Below are 23,704 nucleotides of genomic sequence, written 5' to 3' on the forward strand. Positions count from 1 at the left end.
TAGCTCAATCTTTATAAGATTTGATCATATTATTCAAGAAGAACAGACCTTATTTTTAAAATGGAATTTGGGAATCTTGATTTTCACTGGGTCACCAGCAGATAATATCATGAGAATACATTCTTATAGATAATTTCTGAAAATCTGGTCTCGACATACTCTTTCTTATGATTTATTGTATTACATACATGTACTTCAGAAGTTTTTGTGATATTCAGATTTTAGTTTCTTCATTCTGATACACAAGCACCTTTCTGAATGCTACTATTTTTAATTTGATTTGGTAGCACATGATTTTGTAGGCTAAAACTTAAAGTTCAGAACTATTTTTGGCATTTGAAAATAAAACAAAATGTAAAATACAGAGAATTTTCAATTTACAACATACCATCTAAGTATATCTTTTTGCACTTGCAATGTTATTCAATGCGGTAACTTTTTTATGTTATTGCAGAGGCTGAGAGGAGGGTTAAGGAACGTGAAAAAGAAGAAAAGGTAAGATTGGCCAGACAACGAATGGCCGAAGAAAGGCAGAAAAAATTAATAGAATTAAAGGAACAACAACGAATAGCTCAGGAAAATCGTGAACGACAGTTACAACTGAGAAGAAAGAAGATAGAAGAATTAAGACGTAGAGAAGATGAAAGAAGAGCTGCTGTAGAGGAGAGAAGATTAAGAAGAGAAGCAACTGAAAGAGTAAGAATTTTATTATCAAATATTATGGTGAATTGGTAACAATCTTTAACCTACAAAATTCTATTACATATACTTGTTAAAATCTACAAAACAAAAAAAATATAGTTGTAAGTTATAGACTAGTTTATCCAGACACAATATAATTTCTTGTGAAGACAACTGGGCCCGATTTATAGAGAATTCTTAAGCACGTTCTTGTGCTTAGATCTTAAGTAGACTTTGCATTAAAGTAAACTTACCTTATTTTGTGTTCCCAGAAAATACTTTTAAAAACATTCTTGTGCTTAGATTGTAGGTAGACCTCGTAGGTTTTCTCCTGGCCCTCCGGTTTTCTCCCAGTGCCAAAGACCCCTACATGCGAATTATTGAAATAAAATTGAACCATGCGTTAGTCCCAAAATGACCTAGTTTGTGTCAAGTGGATGTTAAACCCCATCTCTCTCTCTCTCTCTCTCTCTCTCTCTCTCTCTCTGCCAAGCAAGGTATACTGTTTGAATGGCATTTAGTAATTGAGCACATTAAAAAATAAACACAAAGTTATATGGATATCCATATAACTTTGTGTTTATTTTTCAAGGTATACTGCTTGCTTACCAACCTTAAGTCTGTTTCTTCTTCAAACAAGTGGCTGACCGTAGAGATATTCGACCGTAGAGATATTCGACCGTATTTCCTACATTTTTTGATACCAAAGAGACAATTAAAAGGCAGATAAAATCCTTTAGAAATAGATTCTCGAGAAGAATGCTGTATTAGAATATTTCGCTTAAACCCTGAAACCATTTTATTTATTTGCCAGTTAGTAAACAACACAAACATGGGCTACATGTACTTTAACATCAGGCGCTCTCACAATTATTCCGTCTGTTTGCATGTCCTTGCGGTTTTTTTTAGCTTGTGGCACATTTTATATGTATAGGGACTTGTCAAATGCATCTAAATCGACCATTTGCCGGGAAGTTAATGTCATTGATCTATTTATAACTTTGTGCAGCCGACCAATTTATGACGTAATTCGCATACCAAAATTGTTTTTATGACGTTAGAGAGCATCGTAGTCTCAATTTACCGGTCACAATGTGCTTTGACTCATTCTTGACTTGTGCTTACGTAAGAATGGTCTTCAGAATTTTAGAGACGGTATTTTATAAATTTTCTTAAGTAAGAAAAAGTGAAGCATGACTTTTTGCTTACTTTAAGAATTTTCTAGGAACCAAACCCTGGTTTGTTATTTCTTTGAAAACGTATAGCGGAGCTTTGGATAGTTTTTTGGGGATCAGAATATAAAAAGTTTTAAGAGCATAACAGAATTTAGCAAGTTTTATTCACTGAAAAATTCTGGGATCGCGGACTGGTGGTAGAGACTTTAGGTCTGGCATATACAAAATTTTCACCCGGTTTCTTACGGCTGGTCTGCGAGTTACCAAACCCTAGGACCTGTGTGTGTCAATTCATGCACGGTAGGTTGTCCGTTAGACTTTACATGCATGTAAGACACTGGACACGCACCCTTATTACCATGGGTTCAATTCCTGGTGTGGACAGAAAAGAACCTTGAGGTGTGATTGATTAATGGTATTAAATACATGACTAGACACTTTTTAAAAATTTGTATGACTATGACTTGCAGTTGTTTACATTCCTTCTTGTTTAACCACTGTCACATTACGCATAATCTATAACCTTTTACTTTGTACATGTTTGAAAAATGTTGATGTAAAATTTTTAAGATAACCAAATTCAATAGAAAGCAGATTAAAATTTTATGAAAACCTTATGAAAATATCAATGTACAAAATAGCCAAATTTATTAGAAAGGTGCTTTAGATTTAATAAAAATCTTATGTAAAATATTATCGATATACAAAAGAGCCAAATTTATTAGAAAGCTGATTTAAATTTAATAAACCTTATGAAAAATGTCAATGTAGCCAAATTTATTAGTAGAAAGATGATTTAAATTTAATGAAAATATGAAGAAAAATGTCAAATGTAAAAATATACCATTATAATGATATTTTTAAGTTTCAAGGTTCTGTACAATAGTTCAATAACTAAGAGTTAATAAAATCAGAAAAAGAAAAACAAATCTTTAACTGTGGATGAAAAGAAATGATTATAGTTATGTGAGCGATCTGTTTGAGCAGTGTGTAGTCTGTGTTTCTGTTGACACCATGTGACTTTTACGGATCTAAATAAACAGTAGAACAACAACAGTATGTGAAGCTTTCCAGCTTATTTATTGAATATTGTTTGTCGACTTGTTGTTTCTGCTACAGCAGCTAACAGCTGGTATGGTCGGCCATTATGATGGACAGCTTCCTACAGATTAGTCACAATGTACATGTACATGTAGCAAAGTATACTCAACAATCAATGTAAACATAAATTTGTATGGCTATAAGAACCTTAAAGTCATATGATTATTACTAACGCCCTTAAGAACTGTATGACATTATTGGTTTTTTTTCTTCACTTGATGCCAATCATTAAATAGGACAAGCATATTGATCACCACTCTAGCTGACTTTTTATAAGCTTAGATCTGCTTATCATCGTTACTATAAATATATTTTTTTTTTCTATAAAATACCACTACATCATCTGTAATTTATTTGTTCTTTAGTTGTAAATCAATTGATTAATCACACATTCTCTTTCATTTAAACCTATCACGATAAAGTACAGATGTAGGCATAATTTATTTGTCTTTCTTTTTAACATATTATTGATTAGTAAAAAGATATGCTAATACTCGAGTTTTAAAAAGTGAATATTAATATGTGAATAAAAAAATGAAGGTAACAAAGAGCTTGTCAATGGTTGTCCTTAGGCTATCAGTGACATGACCCTGCATGTAAAAATAATAAATTTGTCACATTCATGGATGACTAAAAGGCTTTTCATCATTTTTCTGATGAAGAATATAGAAAATATGATTTTAACTTGCACAATACAGGATATTAAGCCATTACCATAACAATTTTGTTGAATTAACTGGATAAATGCAATGTTAATTTTTGATAGTTGTATAATGATCCTATATTTTGACATGTATTTCCAATTTGTTTAATCAAGTGACAAAATGTGGAACATGCTGTAGAACATGAGATATTATTTTTTTATTTTAATACTATAACAACAGTTATAAGCTATAACTAGTCACAGGATTTAAGAAAATGTTAAGGTTAGCCAAGTGGCTTTTATACCCATTGACCCGTGTTAAAACCATATTACAAACTCCATGCTACAAGATTTTCTATATCATAATTTAAATATCAAACCAAGAGAACAAAACAGGCCGCTTTTATTATTGATGGTTAAACAGAATATGATATTAAACAATTATGTAGCACACACTCTGATTGAATAAAATGGGATTTTTTTTTACCGAGTTGTAAAGGCATTGATAATATGAATAGTCTTTACAACCCAGTTTGACAACATCTGTGGGCTTTCTTTTTTAAAAAAAAATCTTTGTAATTTTAAGAAAGAAAGGAAATGAAATTCTTTTGTTATACTAGAATCAAAGACAGTGTCTGTATTATATTGTAGAACAATTACTACCTGATGCTTGATGGTGTACATGTATAACAAAGAACTCAATCAAACAAAGAACCAGAATCATCTATTCTTTCATAATGTTCATATGGCATCATTCACAAAGACTTTCAGGGAAATCCAGATTTCTAGTCCATTCCATGTTTTCTCTTGGCCATAAATGGATAACTTTATAGAACCTCTGTTTTATGGCAGTAAAGTCCTGCCCTGGATATTAGATTCTGTGTTCTTGCCATTCTGGTTGTTAATATTTCCATATATTTACATGGTGAGTCTTTGCACGCATAAAAATGATATATTAGACTTTTAATCAAATTCTTTTGAAGCATTCATTTCTTCTATGATTCTGTGCTAAATTACAATGTTCTATTTATTTTACAGAGTAAACGAGAAGCCATTTTACAGCGAGCATCTGAACGTATGACCAGATACGAAGCTTGGAAGACCGGCGGTAGAAAAGGTGGGAGTGGTGGAGTATCTGGCTTTGGAAGTCGCACTCCACGTGATATCTGCAAACCCTCTGATAGACCAAATCGGTCTTCTTCGCATAGTGCGCTAATAAGACGCTCGCCTAACAGTTCTGACTGTGGCTATATGTCCCCTCAACGCCGAGCTATATCGGCCTGTAGTTCTGTGCGCCGACACTGTTGTGTTGATATTAACCGTACTGGTAGGTTTAACACTATTAATTACTCACAACAAGATAGTACTGGGATACAGGACAGTCAGGTTATTGGTGGTGGTAGTCTTAGAAGCTTTTATTGCTTTTTAGTTGACAGTCACAGTATATATCAGCTCTGTCTGATGATGGGTCCTTCTGTTTATAGACGTGATGTTATCTTATCATACATGATATATCATAATTACTTCTCCCAATCATATCATCCTCTTATATCCAAATAATCATACAAAAGGTGAAATTGAAACTTGACCCCATGAACGATTTATATGAAAAGACACCACTCTAACCACTGTCAGCAAGTTATTTTGTTATCAAATGATAGGTTTATTTTATAAATAAATTAAATAAATAGATTTACAACTTCAATTAATATCAGTATATACAAATTTTAAATACCCATAAAAAAGTAGAAATGTTTCAGGACTAATAAATAAATCTTGATGAATTCCCTTTAAACTGGTCATCAGTATGTTTTGTGTGTGGTGAAATTATGTAAATGTTGTTTTTTGCACAAATTAAATAGAGTTAGGCTGCTATTTGATTTAAAACTTCAAAAAGCTTTCTCAAATATTAGTGCATGCCTTCAAATTTTTTTGTCTCAAGGATAGAATTAAATCATGCATGGTTATCAAAAGTTTTAAGTAAATATAAGAAAGCATGAAAGTGAATCGTTCAAAGCATGAAGCTATGTGAAAATGACAGATAGTGTCAAAAATTTGAAAGATGCCTAAAAGCATGTCTTATTGACAGAATGATCCATACCCTCAGTATTAGCTTTAGGGTTTTGTCTGATTGTAGTGCATCCAAGTCTAGATTTTCTAATGATAGAGACACCTTATACATGTCTTAAGTGGATTTTGGAAGCTTAAACTGGATTAACCAATTATTCAATCAACTTGTTTTTAAAATGTAAGTGATTTCTGGATACAAAATGCTGGTCAAATGTAGTTAAATGTGGCATGTTGTTTATGTCAGATCAGAGAATCTAGATTTCAGTTTGCTTCAATCAAGCATAACCCTACATCACTTTCTATTTTTATTGAATTTTTACTAAAACTACTAATCTACTGACACACTAACACTCCCCCCATATATTCATATCTTTGATTAGGAGAGATTCACAGACGCTGAATTCACAATGACCTCCCTGTGACATGCAGGCTGTTTATTTGACGACTTGACTCATTCATTTCATTCTTGGGGTCTTTTACTTTGAATATTTTCATTATTTCCCCAAACATTTTTATCTTTTATTTTGCTTTTATTTTATAATGGTGTGAATACAAATAGAAATTTGTATCTTGAAATCTAATAACCGAATTAGATTACATTTGATAAAAGTATGGTTGTATTGGCTTATTATTCATTCATACCATTATTCTAAGTAGAATGATAGAAAGATAGATGTTTACAAATTCTATTAGATTGTGTTTTCATTAATGTTTTTAACATTATTCAGATGTTTTCATGACATGTACCGTTAATAGTGTTTCCAGTTGGTTGCTAATACATGTATATAGGGCACCAAACTTTTCTCCCCCATATCAAAATGTGTTGTTTTAATTACATTTATCAGAATCGATATATATGATAATACACAAATTGTACACCAGCTGTAATAGGTTTTAGATTTACAACATAACACACAGCTGTCACTGTCATTGGCAGAGTTTGAAATCTATTAACTTACAGTTTGTTTATGTTTGTCAAAATTGATAAAAAAAATCCTATTCTTTCTACACAAAATAGAACTTTACTTAAATCAACAAACAACTATTAACCTTGTCATGAAAACATCAAATAGTGTATTTTATTAGTTCATGTAGATTGTTTTGTTGCATATTTTTAAAATGATTTTTATTTTCTAGTTGGTACAAATTAGATGCAACCACCTGTTTTTTTTTGCATCATATTTTGTGCATTTTGCTTTTGCTCATTCCTTTAGGCCAGAATCCTGGAGCACCTCTTCCACCCTCTAAACATTTATCTGTTTCCACGAGTGTGTTATATCATAAACGAAATCCTGAGTTTTCCTCAACTGGCGGTGGGCTGAATCATGCACAACCCGGTTCATTACTCGGTAAGGCCACGACTTGGTGCACAAGACCACCATTATTAATACTATAATAATATATTGTTCTGTGAGTGTGTGGGTCAAAGATAAAAATTGAGAAAATAGTAAAAATCGTAGAGATGTATTTCGTGTCTGGTAAAATTGTGAGCAAATGCATGTATTTGTTATGTTTTGAGAATGTTTTTCTTTGGCTTCTTGTTGCACGTTTTTAGTTAAATTTTTATTTGCTATTTTCCGTTTTTAGTTTACACATTTTTATTTTGTCATTAGCACTCTTTATTTCTTGTAAAAAATGCAAATGAATCTTTTATTATCGTGTGTCCAAAATGATTGAATAGCTCGTAGCCTATGTACAAATGCATGAATGCATTTGTTATTATAGTATGTTAAGGTATCTGTATTGTAAAAGAAACCAGTTTCAAGAATCAAAATACAAAAATAATTGATATATTGAAATCCAATTTGGGTTCTTACAGACAAGCAAGAAATAATATGGGTGTTTGATATTGTAAAAAATCATCTAACTTAAAATTGCATGTTAGCTCACACCATTGCTTTATTTTGTGTGTCTCACTTTGATAAGAAAAAATTAACTACATACTGACACACATTTTATACATGTTGTGCTTATAAGGCATGGTAAGCAGAAAGCTGCAGTGTGATTATGGGAGATAACTCCTTATTTTATTGAACGTTTTTATGGTCCCACATTTTCATGTGGACATAAGATTTTCTCTGTTCGCTGTGGACTAATGCTAGTCGATTATAACGATAAACAAATACTGTCAAAACATACCAGTAAATTTAAATTCCTTATTGTTAATAGAAAGTACTTGTAGTTTTTCAATTACACTGACTTTGAAAAGATAAGAATGTACTTATTTATTGACATGAACAAGTTATTTTTTGTTTAAATTTTTGCGTAACAAGACAATGCTTCTCTTTTGAGTAGTTGATCAAAAAGCATTTTATACCAAAATAGCTTTAGATTATTGTGTGACTTTATTTTGATTTGATTTCTGTGTTGTGAAATTTCTTTTGTTGTGAAAAATATTTGTTGTGACAGTTTTGCTCTTGCACTATCACAGACACACAAAACAAACAATGGTGATGGGCACTCAATGATAGTTGTACATGGGAGTAATTGGAAATAATTGATTAATTATTTTTTCTCCCCTCTGTCTATCCTTGACCTGCCAGCTCTGAACACCATTCCAGAGGGTCGTCGCTCTTTTCTAGCACCAACTTCGTCTCCACCTCAACGTCCGAAGAGTACTGTTACCCTTAACACTGCTACTTCTGGCACCACAGTCAAATTCAGAGAAAATAAATCTCCACGTAAGCCAAGACCAGCTAGTGTGGCTACATCAATGCCAAGTTTTATGTCTAGTGAGAGCCCTAAAGTTCCCTCTCAGAGGAGTTTAAGCACAGACAGACTTGCGAAAGGTTTGTAGAACTTGTAGTTGTACGTCATAGAAAAGAATCAACAATATTGTTAACTCATTTGCTTTGAATTTGGGTCAAGGGTTGCTTTTCTTGTAGCTTATTCCCATACTTAACATGTTTTAAATTTTTCCTGCTTTCTTAGAAATAAAATTGACTTGAACTGTATCTCACTGGAAATTGAAAGGGTTGGGTTGGCTCAGGGTGGGGTTATCTTGTGGCTCTTTATTTAATTGTATTTTGGCTGTGTATCATTGATAGAAAAACGCCAGAAAATGCAAAAAGAGGATACAGAAGAAAAGCCGAAGAGTATGAAACCAACTGTTAAGTTTAATCGACATAGTATGGATAGATTATCAACACCTAAACAACATAAAGATCCTATGACGACCAGTGTTGAACTACCAAAACGAGATCCAATTATTAAGGTATATAAATATTAAATCCTCTTTAATTTATGTTTTAAACTTTTTACAAATCCAAATTCTTTGCACAATTTGTAAATACATGTGTAATTTGTTCCAATATCTGTTAAGAAAAGCACAGTCTTATTAAGTTCTGTAATTTGTGTATCAACCCTGTCATAAATAGAATTATTTTTATTTCAACTGGCTTCTTATTAATATAACGAAATTGTAGTCGGACACACATATATCTAATCTTTCAAATATTAAATAGACATTAAGTAGGGATTAAAAATAAAATATACATAATATTTTGTGCATCTTGTGAATTTGATATTGCCTTTATTAAAAAGTGGATACATGTTATAATGATATTTACCCTTTACTAAACCTTATTTTACCTAATTCGCCTTGAGACAATGACATGTAGCCGTGCATGATACCTGCATTTAAAACTTTGAGAAGTGAATTGTAAGATAAACCAGTGATTATTTGTGTGCTATATGTGTTGTTACAGAGGTCACCTAGAAAAGCATATTCTACTACTAATCTGGCTATGCCCAGAAAGGTTTGTCTCTTCCTCCGCATGCTTGTTTATTATTGTCTCTACTATATTAACCCTTATTATTGTATTGAAAATTTAAAACATATTAAGCACATTTAACTCTGTAAAATACATAGAGAACATTTTACAGCATTTAAATCACTATTGATAAGTAGTTCTATTCAAAGCACTTGCATGAAATTTATTTCTGGAGATGAGTTGCATATTATTTTTGTTTAGTATAAGAGTCGTTTTATAGTGCATTTTTGGAAGGAAATCGAGTGGTTGCCATAATTATTTTTTGGTGTGTAAATCTGATAACTTTTCTGGTAACAGTTTGTTGATTTTAAAAGATATTTCAAATTCTGGCAATTATTTTGAAATCAAAGGATGTAATTTTAATACTGTTCAAGAAATTATCAATTTATTGTCTTTGACAATACATGACAGTATTTTTATGAATTTTTCTGTAAAATGTTCTTTGGTTCAATATATAACTATGTATTCTAGAAAGTGTATAAATAATATAATCCTACAAATATATTTCTGTCATATATATTGGTACTCATTACATATTGCATTAAAATAGAATACATTAAGTGATGTAATCGATACTGCTTGTGCATCTTTTTGTTTTCACTATGTTACAAGATCGGATCATAACCTGAAACATTGTATTTAACCTAATTATATACACTAGTAATTAAAACAGTTATATGCTAACAATAACTATACTCTAGAAAGCTCCAAGAAAGATAAGAAAACATACTAACTAAAGCAGCTTTCCGTACAATGATTAACAGATGTGAAGCTTTCTAACCAAGACATTATCTCATGCACTTATCATAGTTATATCTAACTGTAAAAGCATAAACACTGATCTGTAATTTTAATCTTGGTATGACATTTTGTGACCTGTCACAGCAAAGTCAGTCGGAAGTCGCAAGTCATTGTTACGATGCAGATGTACCGTATGAACAAAAGTGTCGAAATACACAAAAAATGTAAAAAAATAATATTTGTTTGCTTTATTTGTCAAAACTTTTACCTTTTGTGTTATATCATTAAAATATATTTTTAGTCTACCAGTATTTTAACATTTTAGTTCATATTATCAAAGACTTGCAACTTCTGACACATTTTTCTATCACGGGTCACATACTTTAAAATCTATGTTCTCATTGAACTGATGGGTTGTTAAATGTGGTATACTATTATTGCCGTAAAACAATTTTTGATTTATTTTTTGAATGAATATTGTGTGTTGAAGATTGTATTTTGCTGATCATGTATTTATTTCATTATTTACCTGCATGGTGTATATATACATGTATGTATGTCCACCTGGTGTTCATTTCATATGTAACCCATCACTCACTCAATCAAAGTCAAATAATCAATATGTCCGCAGTGAAAGATGAAAAGTCAGTTTCATCACTATTTCATATCTGTTAATCTGTTCACTGCAGCATTTTTGCAGATTAAATTTATCCTGTTATTCTTGATCTACTAAATCAATAAGTCACTTCATCTTGGGACTGCAAGTGTTCATAATTTGTCTTTTTTTTCTTTTCTTTTTTACCAAGAAATATTTTAAAAATGAAATTGACATCTAGCATATGTGAGGAAAACCCCATTTGTCACTCACTCATTGATATACTTGATTTTTTTCAGTCTCTACCTGCTAATGTGAAACTTTCTAAAGAAACACCAGCTAGACTACAGAAGGGTGGTGGTGATACTGAAGATAAGAAAATAGCGGTGGTGAAACCATCTCCTAGTACTGGTGGTAGTAAAACAACAAGCAGTATGCCACCAATAAAACAATCTTTAACACCCCTCGCTAAACCACAGCCTGCTGCTAACAGCACACCTAAACCTGCACCGACACCTGCAGTAACTGTAGATCCACCAAAAGATGAACAAAAAGATGTGGAAGATTACAAAGCTCGTCTGGCAGAACGTCGGCGTCTGGCAAGAGAAAAGGCAGAAAAAGAAGCAGAAGAAGAAAGGAGAAAACAAGAAATCTTTCAGTAAGGGAGATAACTCTTGTTCAACCTCACTTAATCATCTCCTTCCATTTAAAATGAAAATGTCCATAAATAATAAATTGACATAATATATACTAGTAGTAAGAAGGTGATACAAAATCCATGTTTTATAAAGTATAATATTCTATTGTATAATAACAATAATTCAACCAATATTGGCACCTTGATATTTATAATTATTCTACCAGTTTATCACAATATGATACTCTTTATTGACAGTGTATCACGATTCTTTAATATATGTATTGATCATTGTTACAGCCCTATTAATTAAATTCTAGTATATATATCATTTATGATCAGCATATGTACCGGTATTAGTTATTGTCAAGATGCTATTATTAAAGCTATTATAATTCTGAATGTGTAATAATTTTTATTTGTAGGTTGCAAGAAGAAGAAAGACAGAGACAAGAAGAAGAAGAACAAAGAAAGATGGAAGAAGAGGCGCTAAGATTAGCCGAGGAAGCTAGAAAGATAGAAGAAGAACGTCTACAGAAAGCTATTGAAGCGGAAGAAAAGAGAAGAGAAGAAGAAGCTAAGAGATTAGAAGAAGAAAGAATAGCTGTATGTATTGCTCTTATATTTTTCTCACATCAATATAGGTTCAAAACCCACCTTTGGTTGGGGTTTGTAACCAAGTTAGCTACAGTGCTAATCTGTTATGATATAATTATGCCAGTCACCAGGTTCATTCTATTACACACATGCAAGTGCAATACAGATGTCCATACTACATTGTAAGTTTAGTAGTGATAGCATGTGCACTGTAAACATAAGGTAACCTTTTGAGTCAAATACTTGATAAATTTACTGTCATATTACAGAAAGAAATGGCTGATCAGAAAGCACAGGAAGAAGCTGAAAGAATGGAAAGAGAAAGATTGGAACGAGCAAAGAAAGAAGAAGTAGAGAGAGTAGAAAGAAAAAAGGTATACTTGTCAGACTTATAGTTGTTATATTGGTAATATTGTTTCTTGGTAACATTTTAAAAAGGATTACATGTAAATTACATGTTTTAAATACATTTAAAACACCAAATAGATTTGAGTAAGTTTGAAACTAATATATGTAAAACTACACAGATTTGGGTAAGTTTGATATAAATTTTATTAACTAATACATGTAAAACTAAACAGATTATATTTAGATGTACTTAACTAATACACAAATAAGTTAGTAGAGAATAAGTTTGAATTAATTCATCATTTATATAATTTACAGAGGTTAGAGATGATAATGAAACGAGTTAAAACTGATGGACCATCTGACACAAGCCGGGTAAGTCTCTTTATATAAATTTTTACATGTATGAATCTTGCTTAGAAACTGTACTATAGGTACAAATGTTTGTCTGTTGATCAAAAAGTCCTACATTTCATAAAGATATTTATCTAACTTGGAGTATTCAGTTGTATTTACGAGAGAAAGGTCCCCTATTAGTTTTGGTAGCATTTTAATCCAGATTTTAGGGAACCTCACAGTTCTTAGTGAAAGGAGATGATCCTACTAATTTTAGCTGTTTTGCTTTTGCATTACAGAGTTATGACCCTTGATTCCTAATCATTGTTATCCCTCTTGATTACAAAGTTTCAATCATGCTATGATGAATTGTAATTTAGGAAAGATTACTCCTGTCCATCTTAATTAATTGTTTGTTTCAGTGTAATTGGCATTTAATCCGCAAATTTTATCAATAACAGAACATGTAATCTCTTTGACCCCCCTCAATACCCCACTCCTCCAAATGTGCTTTGATTAATCTTGGTTTTGGATAGCCTCTCTATCGATTTAAAAGTCTTAAAGATATATCTTTACTCACAGATTATTAACACACTTTACAGATTTCATACAGACAAAATGTTTACAAATAACTTTGGCCTATGTTTTTCAGACGGAGTCTCCTAATAAATCTATCTCTGGATCTCCTAGTAAAAGTACAGATTCACTCAATGAGAATGAGGATAAACAGAATCCAATTTCTAATTCAAACTCTGAGGAGGAAATCTCCAGACCTGCATTAGACACAATTGATGCTGCACAGTTTCAAACTCCTGATAGACCTACAGATGGTGATAAACCACGATTCCGTTCCCCATTATTACAACAAATGGTGGAAAACAAGTCAGATTCTCCAAGCAATGATCGTCCTAAATTCAAGTCCCCTCTGCTTCAGAACCTGTTAGGCAAAACGAAAGTTGGAGCTCGAATCGGGCTCGAAAAGGCACATGAAGAGTCCAAAGCAGGGGAGATATTGAATACGTTAAGGCAGAAAGAAACTCTCAGCTTTTCGTCTTCTCAATCACTGACTAATCTTAGTCAAACTTCGGACTCCCTTGCTGACAAGGAAGCATTGGAGAAGAACATGTCAAAGAGTGTCTTTAATATAAATATGAAGGACGAAGACAAAGATATAGATACAACCGAGTCAGAAAATTCTTCAATCGTTGATGCTAAAGAGGCTGATGCTGGACAAAATTATGATCAGAAATCTGTTGATGAGGATCTAGGCATGTCAGCCGATGATGAAAATACACAACTTATTGATAATAAACAATTTGATAATAGTGACACTTCAGTCCACACTAATGGCTTTACTGATTACTCAACTGATCAACTAGTGGAGATCAGTACAGAAAATGGCCAAGTGGAGGAGGACATTAACAAAAAAAGTGTTGAAAATGGTGTCACATTGAAAGGAGGTGCTGATTCAGGTGTGTTGATGGATCTAGGAGAAAGTGGAACTAGTCTTCATTCAATTCCTGTGAATGGCAGTATGTTACATGACCTCATTGATTCCAGGTAAGAATAGAAAACAATATGTTTGTATTCATTAAAGTCATATTTAGTGTCTCTGAAATAAGTTTTTCATTTATGCACATTATATTTGTTGTCCCCCGCCTTTCGAAGAAAGCAGGGGACTATTAAAATGGGTTCGTCCGTCTGTCTGTCCGTCTGTCCGTCCGTCTGTCTGTCCGTCACACTTTTTGGGACACAATAACTCTCTTCCTAATTGAGCTAGAATGTTCAAACTTGGTGTATGTGTTTATTAGGTCAATGCCTTGATGGAGTTCGAAGATGAGCATTTTCCGTTTAGGGTAAGCAGAGATAAGCAATTTGATTGGTTGATGCTTTGGGACACGATAACTCTCTTCCTAATTGGGCTAGAATGTTCAAACTTGGTGTATGTGTTGATTAGGTCAATGCCTTGATGGAGTTCGAAGATGAGCATTTTCCGCTTAGGGTAAGCAGAGATAAGCAATTTGATTGGTTGATGCTTTGGGACACGATAACTTTTAATTGAGCTAGAATGTTCAAACTTGGTGTATGTGTTTATTAGGTCAATGCCTTGATGGAGTTCGAAGATGAGCATTTTCCGCTTAGGGTAAGCAGAGATAAGCAATTTGATTGGTTGATACTTTGGGGCACGATAACTCTCTTCCTAATTGAGCTAGAATGTTCAAACTTGGTGTATGTGTTGATTAGGTCAATGCCTTGATGGAGTTCGAAGATGAGCATTTTCCACTTAGGGTAAGCAGAGATAAGCAATTTGATTGGTTGAACTGTTTGATTGTTCAATACTTTGTAAAAGATAATTTGTGATAAATTTATATGTGTCCTCTAATTATTTTCCTATTTCGGCGGGGGACATCAGCCTCACTGTTGGCTTGTTAATTTAGAAAAACATCTGCCTCAACCATGCCTGTACTAAACCTGCGCTGTCTGTCGACATGAGGACAGCTATTTCGACGATTTTAGTTGAAAACACTAGTATATTTCGAGAATTTTTATACGTCCACATGAAAATGTGGACATATTATGCCTCGTCCATCCACAATTTGTTTGTGGACATTCTACAAGTCACAATTTTTTTCCAATTTTGACGAAACTTAAAATATAGGTCTATCTCCCAAAGATATCGGTTCCTTTCGATATTGGCATGTATCAGACCATAACTTCATGGATTATGGCTCCTGATTGTACGAAAAATCATGTTTTTAGCTTGTGGACACTCTAGAGGTCTCAATGTTCACCTGATTTTGATGAAACTTGAAATCAGGGCTCGAAATTCGTTTTTTCGATCAAAGGCCAACGATAGGCCAAAGTGCAACCTTGATCCAAGGCCAAAAATTGAAAATCCAAGGCCAATTTTTAAGTCATGAATTATGATATTATCAGCTTATTTAGAACGTTTTAATATGTCGATCATATGTAAATCTGTTTATTGTAGATCTTGTTTCTCAGTCAAAATGTTGTTACAGGCCTGCCTTTCACAAAAATAATGCATCCTTTTTTAAGGGAGAAAATTCTTATCGTACCGTTTTTAGTAAGATTTTTTATTCTAAAAAATATTTTAAAAATCGGCATGTAGCCATATTGAGAGTTGAAAGTATTACTATATCATCGGTAGACCTGGGTAAGATATCGATAGTATCGATAAGATATGCCAAAAAGCACTATCGAGTACCGGTAGGCCCTATCATTCTCTTCGTCTATTTTTCGTGCGTGTGTAGGAGTCGACTCGATGTTTTCTGTGACTTAATCCTTCGTATATATACTATTCAAAAAAAGTAGGGGATATTTGATTTTTAAGTGTTATTAAAGTCACCTAATGAAACTGACGAAGAAACAAATGACAAAATGAAATGAAGTTCACATTCATCGATTTATTCCAAATGATCGTTAGACTAAGTAAGGCACAGACTGACCATTATAAGGGTAAAATGATACCCGGGGTCAAACAGCAAAGTTACCACAGCATCACAACCAAGTCAGTAACGGGTAAATCCTCCTCTGTTTGCCAAACAAGCATTGATCCGACGTGGCATACTCCTAATGAGACGTCTAAGGTCATTTTGGTCCAGATTGTCCCATTCCTGTTGCAACGCAGCAGCAAGTTCTTGGACATTGGCAGGACGTTGTTGACGTTGACGTAACCTCTGTCCAAGCATGTCCCAGACATGCTCGATGGGGGAGAGGTCGGGACTCAGTGCTGGCCAAGGTAATGTGGTGATGTTCTGTTGTTGGAGGTAACCTGTAACGATCCTGGCCCTGTGACATCTTGCGTTGTCATCCTGGAAGATGAAACGGCGGCCATGACGTCGTGCGAACGGCACAACATGGACTGCCAAGATGTTGTCCCGGTAGTACTGGCCTGTAACACGCCCTGCAACAACATGTAAAGCCGTTCTTCCAGCAACAGTGATGCCTCCCCACACCATAACAGAACCACCCCCAAATCGATCATGTCTGATGACATTAACGTCTTGGAAGCGCTCGTTTCGACGACGCCACACCCTCCTACGTCTGTCCAAAAAATCAAGTGAACCTTGACTCATCTGAAAACATCACATTGCTCCAGCGTCGATTATCCCAGTGTTGACGATCCCTACACCAACGACGTCTTGCCTGAATGTGATGATCTCTCAAACAAGGGATCACGCGAGGACGTCGGGCGCGAAGGTGACCCCTATGCAGTCGATTCCGAATCGTCTGGCCACTCACTCTCACACCAGTGTCTGTTTGAAGACGAGCGCTGATCTGATTTGCTGTGATGACACGATTTCTCAAGGCCAAGGTACGGATAAATCGATCCTGGGCTTGAGTTGTCGCCCTTGGTCGACCTGAGCGTGGTCTGTCATGTACAGATTGTGTATCACGGTATCTGGACCATAGCCTGCTTATGACAGACTGAGAAACATTCATCGTCCGCGCCACAACCGCCTGTGTTGTGCCGATCTGTAGCATGCCAAGGGCACGTAACCTTTCATTTTGGGTAAGCCGACGCATATCAAAATTTGTTTTCTGGTCACTAAAACAATTAAACTGATGTTTCCACCCTGGAATTCAATGCCACAATGACTGTAACATTCAAAGTCAGAGTCGTGCAAATCTTGGGTTGGACCCCCATGATGATCCCAAGCATCACCTGCATTCCATGCGGTAGCTATTGGTGCGTTTGGGCGTCACATGTAACTGGAAATGTTTCTTCTGTTAGGTTCTATAGTGACTTTTTTCGTAGTCATTTGCATATTTTAGTATTATGCCCCCAAAATCAAATATCCCCTACTTTTTTTGAATAGTATATATATATAATAATACAATAGCCTACATCGGTCACTTTATATTTACTTCAAAGTCTCAATCTCAATGTAGCTTTTTAAAAAAAATGTTAAAATAAATTCACCCACATTTAAACAATACTTTAGTTTGAAACAATAATCGCCATATCATGGAATTCTCTAAATTGGAGATACCCGGATGTGTAAATAATTCAGAGTTTTTCCACTTTCAGAATTCGTCTGCTCATTATAAATGACATAGCAATGATGGATGACAAAAACGTTTGTATTTCTTCTTTCGGAATCAAGGCTGTATTTTTTTAATAATAATAAACAATTTACGCATTCGTGATAACAAGCTCATTAGGCTATTACATTTTCTTTAGTTTTTGCACACGAATCCACAACGATTTGTCCACCATGTTGGTATTTGTCGCACTCACGTACGCAATGTTTTGAATCGACTCGTGCTCATTTTATTTTTGTTCCTGTACATTCATAGGCCTTTCAATGGTATTTTGTCATTCAGAACCAAAGGTACATTATTTAAAAATAAAGAACAATTTATACATAATATGAGATGAGACAGTTTATTATTAATTAGACGAACAAAAACATCTATCGGAGTATCACAACATCGTATGGTTTGACTTTAAAACAGGTAATCCAGTCTTCATTACGACCGTGAAAATAAGATTGTTTCGATACCGATTATCGATAGTAAAAATAACTCTCGATACCCAGCACTAATCGGCGACCATACATGGCCGTGGATAGTTAAAAATCGGCCATGAATCTGCTGCCAAATTCTAAAATTCGAAGGCCATTGCCGCCGAGGCCGTCGGCAGTGTCGAGCCCTGCTTGAAATGCATGTTTATATATAACCCAAAGATCTTGGTTCCTTTCGATATTCGTGCATATCTGATCCTAACTTCCTGAATTATGGCCCCTGATTGTACGGAATATCAGTTTTTAGCGTGTGGTCCCTCTAGAGTTCACAATTATTATCTAATTTAAAAAAACGTTTGAATATATCACTGTTACACCATAATGCTGGTTGAGTTCGAATTTGTGAAAATCGAACCAAAACTGCCATATTGTAAACATCTGGTATATCAAGGGTGTGGACCCTCTAGAGGTCACAATTTTGATCTGATTTTGATGAAACTTGAAATGCATGTTTATAACCCAAAGGTCTTGGTTCCTTTTGATTTTCGTGCATACCAGATCGTAACTTCCTGAATAATGACTTTTGATTGTACGAAAAATCGCATTTTTAGATTGTGGTCCCTCTAGAGGTCACAATTTTTATCTGATTTAAAAAAAACATTTGAGTATATCACCATTAAACCCTAATGATGACTAAATTTATTTCGTGAAAATTGGACCAAAACTGTAGGACAAAATGGCCGCCCCTCGTACTCAAATATTGGAAACATCTGGTATATCAAGGTTGTGGACCCTCTAAAGGTCACAATTTTGATCCGATTTTGATGAAACTTTAAAATTAATGCATGTTTATAACCCAAAGATCTTTGTTCCTTTCAATATTTGCGCATCTCGGATCGTAACTTCCTGAATTATGGCCCCAGAATGTACGAAAAAACGCGTTTTCAGCTTGTGGTCCCTCTAAAGATCACAATTATTATCCGATTTAAAAAGACGTTCAAATATATCACCATTACACACTAAGATCTTGGTTCTTTTTTATAATCGCACATATCCGAACGTAACTTCATGAATTATGGCCCCTTATTTATTATTGTTCGAAAAATCACATTTTTAGCTAGTGGATTCTCTGGAGGTCACAATTAAATAATTTTTTTTCCGATTTTAAAAACCGTTTAAATATATCACCATATATATTTCTATGTTTCGGGAAACTCAAAGTCGAAATGAAACTGTCTGACAAAATGGCCGCTCTTTGTACGCAAATTTTGTAAAAGTATGTATACGAAGGTTGTAGACCCTCTAGAGGTCACAATTTTAATCTGATTTTGATAAAACTTAAAACATATCTTTATATCCCAAAGATCTCAGTCACTTTTGATATTTGCACATTTCAGACCATAACTTTCTGGATTATTGCCCCGATTGTACAAAAAATAGCGTTTGTTTTTAGCTTGTTCTCTATCCATCTCTTGCAAAATGTGGGCATATCCTGTCTGGCAGCTGCTGGTTAGAAGTATTTATTCCCTTTTCGAATTAATAAAATTGAGTCTTGGTGTGTAAGGTAGATGTGAAACAGGTAGAGCTGCAGTATACAATAGTGTACTTATTTTTGGACATGGTGGCCATCCAGGGCAGAGATATATTCTCGAAGTAGATAGTTCTCTGTGTAAGCTTGTTCTCAGTGTAAGCATACAGAATGAACCATACCTTACTTGTGTTTAAAATCATTGTATAGATGACATTAATTCTTTATGTTGTAATCCTTACAAACTTGTATCTATATACACAATATTTCATGGGTTAATATTGAACATAAGTAGACACAACTTGTTTAAATAGTGAGGCTATGTATTTCACCCTGAAATGAAACCGATAATTTGATTGTATACTGATCTGAATCCAAGTACCGTAGCCATTTTTTCACTTTTCAACATTTGTCCTAAACTTGAACAGAGTATCAACTTTATTTGCGACCTTTGGCATTGAGTAAGAGTTTAATTTGTTCATTCGTATACAGTATACATAGTATATTGATCAATAAGATCACACACCAACATAATGGTTACACTAAAATTCACAGGTAACAGATTCTACTTCTAAAGGTTTTCAGTTTATTATTATTGTACTTGTGATGTTAATTAAGATCCTTGATTAGTTTGATATGGGACTTTGACTATGTTAGCTGAATTTGTACTTTGATGTGAATAATATTTACTAAAATTAAGAGAAATAGTTATGTAGTCTTTTTTGCTCAATTAGATGCCTTCATCAAGCACTGTGATTTGTTCTATCAAATTTCATACATGACATGTACAAATGTACATGTATGTCTGTAATTGTGAAATGTATAATTGAAATGCATTTTTGTTTGTATCGATTGGATGTGTTAGGAAATTATTGATCACTCCATTTGTCTTTAATAATTGTTGTGAACACAGTAGAAGCTACAATAATCGTCATTCTTATCTTATTGAAATTAATATGGGTTGGCTATCTCATTGAAATGAAGCATCCTGTTCCTATTGATTTTCAAAGTTCTTAGATTGATAATGAACTCCATTTATAGAGTTATGTCCCTTTGCTATGAAATCTTTCTGTATTTGGTATTGGTTGTACTTGTACATCCTATTGAATGGAAGAATCCTATTGGTTTTCAACAATTTTAGATAACTTCTCTGAAGTTATTTCCCATTGTTACGAAATCTTGGTGGCTGGTGGTTGTATATTTTATTTTAATTGTTTGTTATCACAGGTTGATGAACTACAATGTAGGTTAATTCTGAAAATCCTTAACAAAAAAATTAATTCTATTATAACCAAATGGTCAATTACCAACTTTCATAACCAGATTAGTACAAAAGTATTTAATCATAAGACTACTCAGTAAGGTTAATTACCAGTGTAGATTTTCATTTTGTTAGGCTTACAATATTATTTCTATAATCCATTTTATTTTATGATCAGTAGTGGAATACCGCGTTTTATCAGTGAAATAAAAGTGTTATTTCACTGGCTAGTTGTTTTTACCTAAAATGATTGTAAAATCAAAAATAAAAAGAACATTTGTCGTTTTATCGTGAATAACTTTTTTTATTTCATCTCTAAGCAAGAAAATGTTTATATTTTCACTCATGCTACGCATTTGTGAAAATATAAGTTTTCTTGCTTCTCGATGAAATAAAATATGTTATTCACTCTAAAACGACAAATATCCTCTATGTATACTGAGACACATGGATTGTAAAGTTTTCAATTAAACATTGATACTTTTCAGCCAGACTTTTAATCTATTTGTTTCTGGCTGTGATGACTGAAGCCAAGGATTTATTTAATAATTGACTACTCTATATAACAATAAATAAATTTTAAAATGTGTTAAAGATGCATTATGTATGTGTACCCAATGTAATGTTTAGGTAATATTTAGATAAAGATCTGTCCGTTCTTGCAATGATAGTTACTGGTCGTTCTTGCTATTAAGATCAAAACTAGATAACAACAAATGAATATAGTGAAGCAGTAGCATAGATATTATAGTGACAACGGCACTTGACGATCCACTCTATGTCTCGATTATCCATCTTATTGTTAAATTTTAAAATCTTGCATGTGTTCTAATCCATTTAAATCTCAGCCATCCAATAATTTGTATAACATTTGAAGCCAAAAGAAAGACATACAATAGGCAGATTTAGCTCTTACAAATGATGAAATATAAATTATTTTAATATGTCAGGAAGATCTTTATAAGCTTTTCATTATTATCAATGACTACCACTTTGTATAATTAAACTATTTGATTAGTAATGAAGTAGTGATATTTGAGCTAGTTATCAGTAGGACGATTAGAACTACCTGAGATAGTTGATAATAAATATGCTTGGTATGCTATAGATGGTGGCCTCTAGGTGTTTACTGACACACTCAAGCATGACATGAAAGGTAGGCTAGGGACAACTCATTTATTATTGGTTAAAATAGGTGTCTATAAATAGCTTCCTCTCTTGAATAAACAGGTCAAAATTTAAGCAGTGTTAAAATGTGAGTTAGAAGATAGAGAGGTAGTTTATTAGGTATATATAGATAGATATATTTATGTATAATATAGAGTTATGGCTGTATTGGTATATTTATTCAGTTGCTAGTATAAATGTTAATTAGGAGATACGATAGTATTGATTTTCTTATTGTAGGTAAATACATGTATAGATACAAGCTGTATATATTGTTGTTACTGTGTTAAATATAATATTATCTAGGTTAAACAGCAGGTACAGGACGGTTTCTAGTCATTGCACTGATCTTTATACACTATCCTAATTTGTTTCTTGTTTTTCATTAGCGAGTTATGAATGTTTGACATTTTCCAGTTTAAATAGATTATATAACATTGTGTAGGTCAAGTCAAGATACACTAAACTCGTCTTAATACAAAATTATTTAATACATAATGTCAACTATGAATATCATTGAATATACTGTCCTGAATTATTTCCTTGTTTTATTTCCTTCAAGAAAATAAATGTAATTATATACATGTATAGATACAAATACAAGATACTTGTATAGATATATGTAATACAAATAAAATCAGTGCATATCATATGTAACTTATGAGAGAAATAATGTTTAATTTCTTAAAGTATTCACATGTATTTAAGTACTTATTGAGTTGGCATGCTCAATACTCTGTATTACAACAACTATATATATGTATGTAGAACTTTATTTCTGTTCAATTTAACTGATTATTTGTTTTTTGCATGTATATTTTCAGCATTAGTATGCAATCAGTTGACAGTAATGTGAGTGAGAATATAAGTAAAGATTTACCATCTCGATCTAACGACTTTGAAGAATTTATTGACCTATCTGTACCTAGTAAAAATGTGGATCTGAAAACCAATCAGCTTACAGATTCTCTTGTTAAAGAAGCATCCAATGATTTACTCAATTTTAATAATATAGAAGAAAGCGAAGAACAAGAGAACCGAACTCCTTTTATTGCCTTTGAAGATAACACAAATAGGAAGCAAGATGTCCCAGGTATATAAACAATAATTGTCTTGTATTCCACAAGTAATATACATGTAATTTATATAATAGTGATGAGATTGCATACCGGTATAATAAAAATGTCATCAAATTGCTTGAGGATATTATATAGGATTATTATAAACCTCTTATACAGTGAGGAATAAAATCTTTCAATGCACGCTCTAATTAATGTATTAATTTTGACCTATCATCAGTCGCATTGATTTTTATACCTATTCTTGTTCACTAACCTGAAAGCAGACTTAGTATTTTGAAACATAAAACCAATCAATACCAGATGATATATGAATCAATGTTATTGACACCATAACAGTACCATTATCTGGTAAATCATGTCTTACTTGGTTGTACATGCACATACGGTAATACAAGATGCAGGTGATTTTATGAAAGGATAGGATAGCATTAATTTCAATATACCCCCCACCCCACCCATAATAACACATAAATTTCTTGT

The 23,704-nt window shown here is 33.2% G+C and overlaps 1 protein-coding gene across 12 annotated transcripts in view; it reads left to right on the forward strand.

Moving 5' to 3' along the window:
• LOC126812485 (ensconsin) overlaps positions 1-23,704 on the forward strand; it is a 45,686-nt gene that overhangs the window by 19,147 nt on the left and 2,835 nt on the right. For 3 of the 12 annotated variants that reach the window (XM_050538893.1, XM_050538896.2, XM_050538892.2), the window contains exons 3-14: positions 455-696; positions 4,639-4,927; positions 6,885-7,019; positions 8,214-8,459; positions 8,718-8,884; positions 9,378-9,428; positions 11,079-11,437; positions 11,842-12,022; positions 12,283-12,387; positions 12,680-12,736; positions 13,350-14,257; positions 22,967-23,235. In XM_050538893.1, the coding sequence (XP_050394850.1) occupies positions 455-696; positions 4,639-4,927; positions 6,885-7,019; positions 8,214-8,459; positions 8,718-8,884; positions 9,378-9,428; positions 11,079-11,437; positions 11,842-12,022; positions 12,283-12,387; positions 12,680-12,736; positions 13,350-14,257; positions 22,967-23,235 (3,009 nt within the window). The remainder of the gene's footprint in view (positions 1-454; positions 697-4,638; positions 4,928-6,884; positions 7,020-8,213; positions 8,460-8,717; positions 8,885-9,377; positions 9,429-11,078; positions 11,438-11,841; positions 12,023-12,282; positions 12,388-12,679; positions 12,737-13,349; positions 14,258-22,966; positions 23,236-23,704) is intronic. The other 9 variants (XM_050538894.2, XM_050538899.2, XM_050538900.2 and 6 more) reach the window with 9 other exon arrangements.

Source organism: Patella vulgata, chromosome 2, assembly GCF_932274485.2.
Source record: "Patella vulgata chromosome 2, xgPatVulg1.2, whole genome shotgun sequence".
Taxonomy (NCBI): domain Eukaryota; kingdom Metazoa; phylum Mollusca; class Gastropoda; family Patellidae; genus Patella; species Patella vulgata.